At 40.0% G+C, this 11,228-nt stretch overlaps 1 protein-coding gene and 1 pseudogene across 1 annotated transcript; both read right to left on the reverse strand.

The window, feature by feature from the left end:
* Nucleotides 1-7,184: 7,184 nt before the first annotated feature.
* On the reverse strand, nucleotides 7,185-9,333 carry LOC147469867 (uncharacterized). The gene has a single exon (XM_086547018.1). It carries the CDS (start codon nucleotides 9,162-9,164, stop codon nucleotides 7,185-7,187), a length of 1,980 nt encoding a protein of 659 aa, XP_086403144.1. The 5' UTR covers nucleotides 9,165-9,333.
* A 5-nt stretch (nucleotides 9,334-9,338) lies between these two features.
* Nucleotides 9,339-10,339, reverse strand: LOC147469868 (uncharacterized; annotated as a pseudogene).
* Nucleotides 10,340-11,228: the final 889 nt, after the last annotated feature.

Raw genomic sequence — 11,228 nt, forward strand, 5'->3', positions numbered from 1 at the left:
TGGTAATAGCATAGTTGATATAGCTAAGAATTAGTGAATGCATCACAGTTATGGTGGCAGTTTTGTTTAAGTGGTCCTTTATACGGTTTATGAACATTAGGGTTCCATAGATTTTTTTACTGATTGCATCTATATGGTCACTGAACAGCATATGGCTATCAAAGTGGACTCCTAGATTTTTCACGGATGCAGCGGGAAAATGACGCTATCGTCGACACGTATTCTAGTTTCATCCGGGATCCGTGATAAAAGAGCACGACTCCCAACAGACATACATTGCGTCTTTTTGGCATTGAGCAGTAGTCCATTGTGAACAAAATAGCTTTTAACCTTAATCAGAGATTGCTCGGCATTATGAATTAGGCTACTTATGTTGTCGACAGTACCTGTGTGAACTAGTTGTGTGTCGTCAGCATATTGAATTATAGAACAGTCGGATACATGTTTTGCCAGATCGTTTACATAGATTATAAATAGGATCGGACCAAGAATAGATCCTTGTGGGACACCATAACATACCTCATGTTTAGCGGTCAAGTGATTGCCAATACGGATTGACTGGGTTCTCTTTTGCAAATAGCTTTCAAACCACGTTGGTTCTATTCCCATTTTCATACATTTGCCTATTAAAATTTTTGACTCACACTGTCAAATGCTTTAGATAGATCACACAGTGAGATCAAAGATAATTTCCCTCTATCCATATTCTCATATAATTTATTGGTTACCTGAATGAGGGCTGTATTGGTGGAGAGATTTGGTCGAAAACCATGTTGATTGTCACTGAGAAGACTATTCAATTCCAGGAATTGAGTGAGTTGAGAGGCTACAGACTTTTTTAGGATTTTTGACAATAATGGGAGTAATGATATGGGTCTATAGTTACTCACATCGTTCCTCTCCCCGTTCTTGAAAATGGGGACGACGATGGTATGTTTCTATGCTGTGGGAAAGACACTTGTCACAAGAGAGGTGTTTATGATGCAAGTGATGTAAGGGATCAACACCGGGAGGGAGTCTCTCAAAAAGCGTAACGGGATGCCATCAGAACCATAAGAGTTGGTTGTTTACATATGTTTCACAAAAAGTATGATATCGTTACTGCTAATGGGATGAAGTTTAAAATTTACATGATAACTACTGGGAAAATAGTTATGATTGATTTCATTACTCTTTTGAGTTTGAGTTTTAGCAAAGGTAGCTTTGCCAACATTAGCAAAGAACGCATTGAACTCTTCGACTTTTTTATCTACTTCCTCATATACACTTTTTTTAGAATTCGGTATGAGTTCCCTCAGAGTTTTCCAGGTTGCTGCTGAATTACCACTATTCTCCTTTAATCGATCATTGTAATGCTCAGATTTAGCTCCGTGTAATCGGTTTCTTACTTCTCTTTTTAGTTTTTTGTAATCATCTTGTAGTGTTACGTTGAATCTATCTAACTAGTTTTTTCTGTGCATTATTTCTTTCATGCATGAGAGCCTGAATTTCTTTGTTTATCCATGGGGCAAAAGGTCTCTTCACCTCTTTGGTTACCATTGGTGCACAGATATTAAGACATTTTTTTAAAATTTCCGTAAATATTTGGACTTGTGAGTCGATATTGTCAGTAAAGCAAATTTTGTTTAGGATACTTAATTCAGATATCAAGAGATTGTAAAAGAGGTCAGAAGAGTAGTTCCTTAATTCACGGAATGTCTTTGTTACAGGTTTGATCTTAGGTTTAGATATATTTAAGATGATAGTAATTGAGTCATGATCTGCAATAGGACAAGGGACGCTATCTGATTCAATGATGGTGTGAGGCTTATTTGTGATAATAAGATCAAGGAGCGTAGCAGAAGAAGCCGTGACTCTCGTGGCTTTGTCAATTACTTGCACCAACTTGGAATTTGTAATTATTTTGTTAAGTTTGTTTCTACTAGATAAAAGATCATCATTAAAATTTCCTAGAACATAAAAGATCCTAAAAGCTGTAAAAACTACAAAGTCGTTCCGTATGACCTAATTGTTTGCAGCGTCCACATTTAATCTTATGATCGTATCTACAATTCGCCTGGTGATGATTATATTCGCCGCAATTGAAGCAGCCAGAACCTGGGGTTTCGTGTCCGCGCGCAGACCTGGGAGGGAGGGAGGGGGGGCGGGGGTCCTTGGCTACGGTAAGTCCTTTCTCTCTGTCCTGTCCCCCTGGCCCCCGGGCCACCCTCCTGGTAGGGAGGAGGTGCGTGACTCCCCATACTCTGTCGTGCTCCGCCACTTCTATGTTGTTGACTTGTTAAGCGGGGGGCGGGGGTGACTGCGGCTGGTTGATTCCTGAATTGCCTGGTAGAGGGGCGGGAGGGAGCCTCCCAAGGTGGGCGGTCACCTTGGTGGAGTTGCCTGTCATTTCGTGATGCCTGTCATTTCGTGATGCTGTGGGCGTATCTCTGCTAAAGTGAATGTTTCTTCTGACATCGTCCCAATCAGCGCATAGTTTGAAATTTGAGCATTGCTTAGCGATTGCAGTTAACAGACGGATAGTACCTAGTCTGTTCAATATAGAGCCTGGGTTACCACCTTGCATAGCGAAACAAAATTCGTGTGTCTCACCAGTGCCAAGTTTAAATAATGGATTAGTTTGTATTATCCTTATACCATTTGCTTCTCCCCATCTGAGCAGATGATCATTACAGGCACTTAATTTGCAGTGTAGTTCCGTTGACAGACATGGTACGAGTTGAAACTTCTACAGAAACTTCTATATTTGGAGATTGGCTTTTTAGTTCACGAACCAGGTGACCTACACTGTCAAGAAGTTTTTCCGGAGGGAACATCGAGGATGTCATACATACCGCAGTATAGGATGCATTGGGAAGGCGTCCAGCTCAGCTTCTCTGCTACCCAGCTCCTGAGGAGATCGGTGTTGGCTCGAGCGATAGTTCTGATGGCGGTGTTGTTCCCGAGATCTGATGGTAGGATGCAGCTGAGGTTGGTGTCCCCGAGGAGGAGGCACCTGGCTGGAGGTGGTTTCGGGGATGCTGCGGCCTCACTCTCACTCTGCCCTTCGAGCTCACACACACGTCGTTCAAGTAATTGCACTTTACCATTTAATTGATTTATTTCCTTATCTTTACTTTCCAGTTTTTGTAGTATCATTTGGATGTCCTGAGACATTCTTTCGAATGTCCCCGTCTTAGCTTGCGTACGTCTGGCAGCGTTGTCGTGGGTCGGGTCGCACTCATATTTTTCTAAAATCATTTCAATTAGTTCACTTTTCGTAACCCAGACTTTAGAAATGCCTAACTCTTGGCAGCGTTTCTGTAGGTCACTTTTAAGAAAATTATTGTTCAAGTACTCACGAGTAGGCTGTTGCAAGGATGGTTCATCTTGCAATGGAAGTTCAGCAGCACGTTGCACTGGCTCGATGGTATTGTCTTTCTCAAACATTTCATAAATTGTGTAATCCGACAATACGAGCACTTGGTGGTTCAGATTGATTATAACTTCAATATCTGACGCAGATTATTGACAGTAATAGAATGAAGTTGTTAGCCACTGCGCATGCGCCGAGGTGAGGCAAAACAATAAGATTCACTTTTCATATTTTCACAAATTCTGAGTAATGATAGTAAAATATTTTGCTTAGGTTCACAGTTCTACGTTCTCGGTACACTCATGGTTCCTTAGGTCACTTTAACGTCATGCAATGATTCGGTTGTTCACTTGTGTTTGGTGTTTAAGAAGGAGCTATCTGAAGGATCTCTCTCTCTCCTCTCTCTCTCTCTCTCTCTCTCTCTCTCTCTCTCTCTCTCTCTCTCTCTCTCTCTCTCTCTCTCTCTCTCTCTCTCTCTCTCTCTCTCTCTCTCTCTCCTCTCTCTCTCTCTCTCTCCTCTCTCTCTCTCTCCTCTCTCTCTCTCTCTCTCCTTTCTCTCTTTCTCCTCTCTCTCGCTCTCCTTATCCCTCTCTCTATCATTCTCCCTCTCTCTCTCTTCTTCTCCCTCTCTCTCTCTCCTTCTCCCTCTCTCTCTCCCCTTCTCCCTCTCTCTCTCTCTCTCTCTCCCTCTCCCTCCCTCTCCCCCCCTCTCCCTCTCTCTCCCTCTCCCTCTCCCTCTCCCTCTCCCTCTCCCTCTCCCTCTCCCTCTCCCTCTCCCTCTCTCTCTCCCTCTCCCTCTCTCTCCCTCTCCCTCTCCTTCTCCTCTCCCTCTCCCTCTCCCTCTCCCTCTCCCTCTCTCTCTGTCCCTCCCTTAACACGTTGTAATTCGTTGTTAACATATAAGTTCAATAAGTCAATGAGCCTTTGTTGTCTGTACGCCTTTTACGGAGAGGAAAAAATGCAATAGACAACTTAGCGGAAAGAATCCTCTGGGTTTTTTTCACGAAGGACTAAAAAATGCGGCGGGAACTCGCGTTACAAAACTTGTTAACTCTCTTGACTTCGGAACGATATAGCACAAGATGTGGGGTTTTCTTGCCACATTCGTGCAGTAAATACAGATGTTCTTTGGGGTGGCCATTGAAACACGTGGTGTTGTTGAGCGTCTGCTAATTTATTCAGAAAATTATATTGATATAAAATGATTAACACTTCTGTTTCAATGCAGTTAAAATATATAGTCTTCATAATGGAAATATATACACCTGAAAAATGGTGTAACATAAACTAAACATGTCTTTCTTGTAGTAAATAAGCGTAAAATAAAAAAAACATCAAATATTGGTGGAACATGGGAGACATTACGTATGTAAAAGAAAACGGACCCGCCGTTTGGGTGACTTAACTAAACTTTTTCATTTCTAAATTTAACATTCTCCCGGCCATAGGGGGCGATTTGCCGCCTATACAATAAATCAATGTTTTTACACATACCTTAAGCTACTTCATGAGGTATATGCTACTTACAAATAATTAAAAAATAAATCACTTCTTCTATCACAAATAATAAAAAAATCCTTTGGCACTTAAAGGACTACATTTGTTGCTCCATTAACAAAGCAGTAGTTTCTTATCTTAAACATAACTAAGGGACACTTTGGTGCAATATACACAGTTTATAATTCTGTATTGACTTATAAATCTAACTTAATTGGAGCTTTAATAATTCTACCCGTCCTAGACTTTCTAGGTACTTCATCACTTACATTATTCAAGGGTACATTAATACTTCCATCACTTAAATCTACATCACAATGAATGTTATCACTTGAAACATCATCAAATTTTGCCACTTCATCAGGAGTAGACATATTCTCATGTTTACTTATCTCTAAATCATATACTCTTTGTATGGGTCTAATCACTTCACCTTTCTTAGTTTTTACCTTTATACTTCTTATAATTCCATCTTTACCCGGAAATATATCAACAATTACTCCAATAGGCCACTTTAGTCTAGGAATATTATCTTCTTTGATTAATACAAGATCTCCTTTAGACAACTTATAATTTTGAGTAAAACCCTTTACAACATTAGGCAAACTAGTTATGTAATTGTTGCTCCACACCTTCCAAAAATGTTCTAACTTTACATTTTGCACTATTGCCCTCTCATTCAAGTCTTTGGCATTTACATTGCATGGCACAATTTCTACTGAGGGTTTGCTGTGAGGGTTACATCCAAGAATGAAATGGGAGGGAGTGAGGTAGTGGAGAGGGTCTGGGTCTTCACTTACATATGTCAAGGGTCGAGAGTTAATACATCCCTCTATCTCAACAAGTACAGTTTCTAGTTCACGGACACTTATATAATTAAGACCTAGAGTTTTACGTAGGGAAAGTTTAACAGATCTAATGAGACGTTCCCACCAACCACCCCACCAAGGGGATCGAGGGACTATGAATTTCCATTTGGGGGCTAGATGTCCATACATGGCCACAACTTCACTTTTAGCTGCCACAAAGGTCTTAGCATTATCAGAAAATATAACATTTGGCAAACCCCTTCTTGCTACAAATTTTCTTATGGCTAACATACAATCATACAAAGAGAGAGATTCTGTAAGTTCAAGATGAATGGCCCTTACTACACCACAGGTAAACAATAAAACATAAAACTTCTTGTCAGGGAAATCAGTACAAAAGAGGGGGCCTGCATAATCTAAACCCGTAACACTGAAGGGCCTAGCTGTAGTTATTCTTTCTTTGGGCAGTGGCGCTACAGGTTGACTACAGGGTCTAGAATCAAGCCAACGACAAATCAAACATTCCTTTACTATGGTCTTTGCTAATTTCCTTACACTAATAATCCAAAATTGAGTTCGTATGGATGATATCACACTATCCACACCAGCATGCTTTAAGTATTTGTGCTGAAATTTGATTAAGAGCTTAGCATATTTACCTTTGGGAATTATGAAAGGGTGTTTTGTGTCATAGTCTAACTCTGAGAACTCGAAACGACCTTTGATTCTAAGCAATCCTTTGTCATCAACGAATGGGTCTAACTTTCTTAATTTTGAGCTGAGAGGAAGAGTCTTGTTACTTGAGAGAAGCCTAATTTCATTTGCAAATGCTTCCTGCTGTATATTGTATATTAATTTCAAACTAGCTAATTCTATTTCTTCAGCAGTGAGGGGACCTTGTACCTTCCTCCCTTTACAATTATCTATGAATCTTAACACATATGCTGTTACCCTTAAGGCCTTTTCTAAATCACTAAACTTCTCTAAATCAATCAAGGGAGAGTGTGTCACTTGAACACTAAGGCATATAGGTACACTTGTAGTACAGGGCACTTCTAAATCTAAGCCTTGTTTTACATCTTCCTTATCATGACAAAGGACACTGGCTAACATAGGGGGTCCATACAACCACTGACTATTATGAGCAAGTTTGTCTGCCAACATGCCACGAGTTATTATATCAGCAGGGTTTTCTTCACTAGGACAATGCTGCCAGCACTCTGGTGACGTGAACTCTTTAATTTCCTTTACTCTATTTGCAACAAATATGTCTTTCTTGCTTAAGTCACCTTTGATCCATGACAAGGCAATTGTGGAGTCACTCCAACACATAACTTTAGTTCTACTGTCTAAATGTAGGGAATTCTTTACAAAATTTACCAATCTACTACACAAGAGAGCACCCATTAACTCTAAACGTGGTAATGTTAATGCCTTTATTGGTGCAACACGTGACTTAGACATAACTAATGAGACCTTAAATGAGCTATTGTCCACAGGTACACGCAGATACACACATGCACCTATCCCTTTTCAGAGGCATCACCAAACCCGTGCAACTCAATATTATCCTTAAGATCTCCCCAAAGCATACCTGGAAAATAACTTCTATCCACATGAAATGCATTGAGACTTTGACTACTATGAATCCACCTTTGAAACTTTGCTTTTAACTCTAAGGGCAATTCTTCATCCCAATCTAACTTTAATTTCCACACCTCTTGGAATAGAATCTTACCATACATGATGAATGGACTTATAAGACCCAAAGGGTCAAACATCTTTGCTATTATACTTAGAATACTTCGTTTGGTGTGGGAGACTTCTACACTGTCGTCAGGTTTTCTACAATCAAAGGAGAAGGTATCTTGTACATTACACCACCTCAACCCTAACACACTACTTGACTCATCACCATCATGTATAAGATACACACCTTCTTTTGACTTAGAAGTAATTGACATACAGTTTGAAACTAGCTTTGTAAGATCCATGCTACAATCTGCCAGTATACTACGTGCGTCACAGAATTTATCATATGCATCCTTAACTGAATCTGCCCCACTCAACCAATTATCTGTGTACATATCAGTCTTTAGTTCTTGGACTACTTTACTTTGGGGGTACTTAGCAAGATGGGTTTTAAGTGTGGCATTCAAAAGAAAGGGACTAGATGTATTGCCAAAGGGAACACGGTTGAACCTCATGTGTCTTATGGTGCCATCCTCTTTAGGTAGCAAAAATCTATGCACATCCTTGTCTTCCTTGCGTACATTTATTTGCAGAAATGCCTTCTTTATATCTGCAGTTATAGCAATGGGCCAACGACGAAAGCGTACTAAAACTTCAACTAAATCTAGGTTAAGTGAAGGACCAGAATGAAGACAGTCATTTAAAGAAACACCATTAAAGCAGGAGGCTGAGGCATCAAAGACAGGTCTTATCTTAGTGCTACTACTATTTAACTTTATCACAGGACGGTGAGGCATGTAGTATATGGGATTTACATTTGAAATTTCATTACTAGGTACTTCTTCTATTATGTTTTCATCCTCATAACTAGCCAACACCTTGAGATAATCTTTCTTTAATTCTTTATCTTTATCAAGCTTTACTTGTAACCTGTTAAGTCTCCTCCTCGCAATACTTTCATTATTTATGAGTTTTTCCGTGAATGAATCATTCTTCCACGGCAGTGCAACCTCGTATCTATCAGCTTTAAACTGTACAGTATTCTTAAATTCCTGCATTACTTTTGAGTCACTATTATCTTGCACTACCTCCTTTGGCTTAATTCCAACAGTTTCTAAATCCCAAAACTTACACAAGTCAGAATCAGACAGGGGGGAAATACACAAAAGTTGTGTTTCAGAATACCTGGAGGTGGTGTGAGCAGAATCAGGTAACCTTCCAGACAACACATACCCAAAGATGGACCTCATAGCCACAGCACACTCCTTTTGGATGGCATCTGCTGCTGAAATTAATGTCCAGTAGTAATCAAGACCAATTAACACATCTATCACCATGGGGGAGACACTGTTGTAATCATCTGCCAATTCAACATGGGAGAAAGAATTTAACACATGGTTAGGCACAACAGGTCTCACAAGAGGCTGACAAATCTTAGGAATTTCAGCTGTAATGACAGGAACAACATTGTTATTTTTATCTAACATACTTATTTTGAAAACATTTCTAAGTTCTTCTTTTCCAGTACTGTGACCCCCAAAACTAGAATAGGGTATTGGGTTACTGGTTAACCATTGTGGTTTGCATTTCTTAACAAAACTACTACTTATATAACTTCTATCAGCCCCATTATCAAACAACACTTTAGCTGTAACAACCCTACCATCAGTACCATATACTTTTACCTTGGCTGTCTGTAAGACTGTACAACTACCACCTTGACTAGACATGAGTGTTACATTGTCCGACTTCTGACCCTTGTTGACTTCTTCTTCTTGTCTTGGGCTAAAGTCCAACTTGACGCCACACATGAGGGTATTGTGGTTTCCTTCACAGCTTGCACACTTTATCTGAGCCTTGCAGAATCTTGAAGAGTGTCCACTGTTAAGGCACTTAAAGCAGACACCTAGACTTCTAATCTTCTCACCTCGTTCCTGCCCACTTAACTTCTGCACATTGAAGCAGTTTTCAGACTTGTGTTTCTTCTAACAAAAACAGCAGACAGGTTCTTGCTTAGACGAGGTATGAAGGGCTGCGGCAGAGAACTTCTTCTCCTTGGGGGCACTACTTTCGGTCTTTCCCTCAGCAACATTCTTCTTTCCTCTGAAGGCTTCGGACCGCTCTAATCTTGAGATCTCCTTATACAGGAAGTCAAGTAGAAAGTCTAGATCACTCTCATGTCCATCCCCATCTCTAGCCCACTCTAGCCGCAGGTCGTGAGGTAAACGGGAAAGGATAATTGGAGTGAGGAACACTTCGCACTGCTTCCCAGTGACGCCTAATGCTTCTAAACTGCGTGTGTAAGAATTTCATCACGAAGCTTCCACAGCTGCGTCACTGACTTTTCACTACTTGTACTTATGCTAAGTTTACCATTCAGAAGAGCTTGGACATGGGTAAAGATGATTCTTTCTTTCCTGCCGTATCTCTCCTTCAGTAGATCACATGCCACTTGATAATTAGCACTTGTGTGGGCCAATCCTTTAACCACATTCTTGGCATCTCCTTCCAGCAGTGACAATAAGTATGCATACTTGCTAATTACTGGAATGTCAGTTGCATCAATGTGGGAAATGAACTGGTCCCAGAATGATTGCCACTGAATAACATCACCCGAAAACTTGGGTAACTCTAACTTGGGTAACTTGACGTTCACAGCTGCTTGACTATCTTGGGACACTATATCTTGCGCGTCGGCCGCTACTAATTCTTTAACTTTGGCTTCAGCTAGTATCCTAAACTTGGCACACTGTGTTCGAAATTCATGGGCATCATCCAATACTTGATCGAGTGCACTATCTTCTACGACACTCTCATATTCTTCTTGTACTTCGTCAAACTTCTCTAGTCTCTTATCATATTGCTTGATGGCGTGTTCTAATTCTATTAATGTGACATCAGGTTTAGCAAGGATATCACCATTGGCCTCAGACGCTCTTGTCAGCCAGCCCTTGCACGCACATCTTGCCTTTTTTATCTTCTTCATCTTATAATCACTGCACTCAAACTAGTTTATTATGTTCTTTACCTTGTTGGGATCTTGTTCCCGGGTCTGGGCACCAAAAATGTGGGGTTTTCTTGCCACATTCGCGCAGTAAATACAGATGTTCTTTGGGGTGACCATTGATTTTGGTAGCAACTGAAGTCTAAAAGCACATTACAATGTGACTTCTTTGGGGGAAAACATTAAGTTTATCATCAAGTTTAATTTTCATTGAGGACTAAAGTGTGATAATGGAAGATTAAAGACTATAAGAATTATCACTCAGATATGGAAGATAGTCGGTCTATTATTCCTCGAAACAGAGCTGAAATTAACACAAAAATGTATAACATTAAGTTTAATTTACACACGCATACGCACATACACACAGGCACGCACGTACGCGCGCACACACACACGCGCACACACACACACACACACACACACACACACTAGTTTAGGTCACATTGTATCGTTTTCTTTGATCCTACACTGTGTCAGAAAACGTACTCCGTAAAATACGATGAACTATTCATTTATAGGTTTTCAGTTAAGATTGAGTAATTATTCGAGGAAATTATTCAGAATAGCGCCACATCGCTAATTAAAACGAATCTGGTATTAATGATGAGGATGATAACATAGATAATAACAAATATGACAATAATGACAGTAACGATAAAGATAACAGTATTGGTAATTATGATGCTAAAAGTAACGATAATGAAAGAAACCGGATAAATTCCCTTCATAATACTCAATATAAATAAAGCTTTATTCGGTCTCATTTCTACCTACATTTGTCACCATAAACCAGTTCGACGTAAAGTGCATGCTGCTTAAAAAAAAGTACACATAGCCATATATGGCATATAATTCATATGTGCCTGGT

Source organism: Penaeus japonicus, unplaced genomic scaffold (genome assembly GCF_977035675.1).
Source record: "Penaeus japonicus unplaced genomic scaffold, GWHDUDI00000001_assembly GWHDUDI00000018, whole genome shotgun sequence".
NCBI classification, from domain to species: domain Eukaryota; kingdom Metazoa; phylum Arthropoda; class Malacostraca; order Decapoda; family Penaeidae; genus Penaeus; species Penaeus japonicus.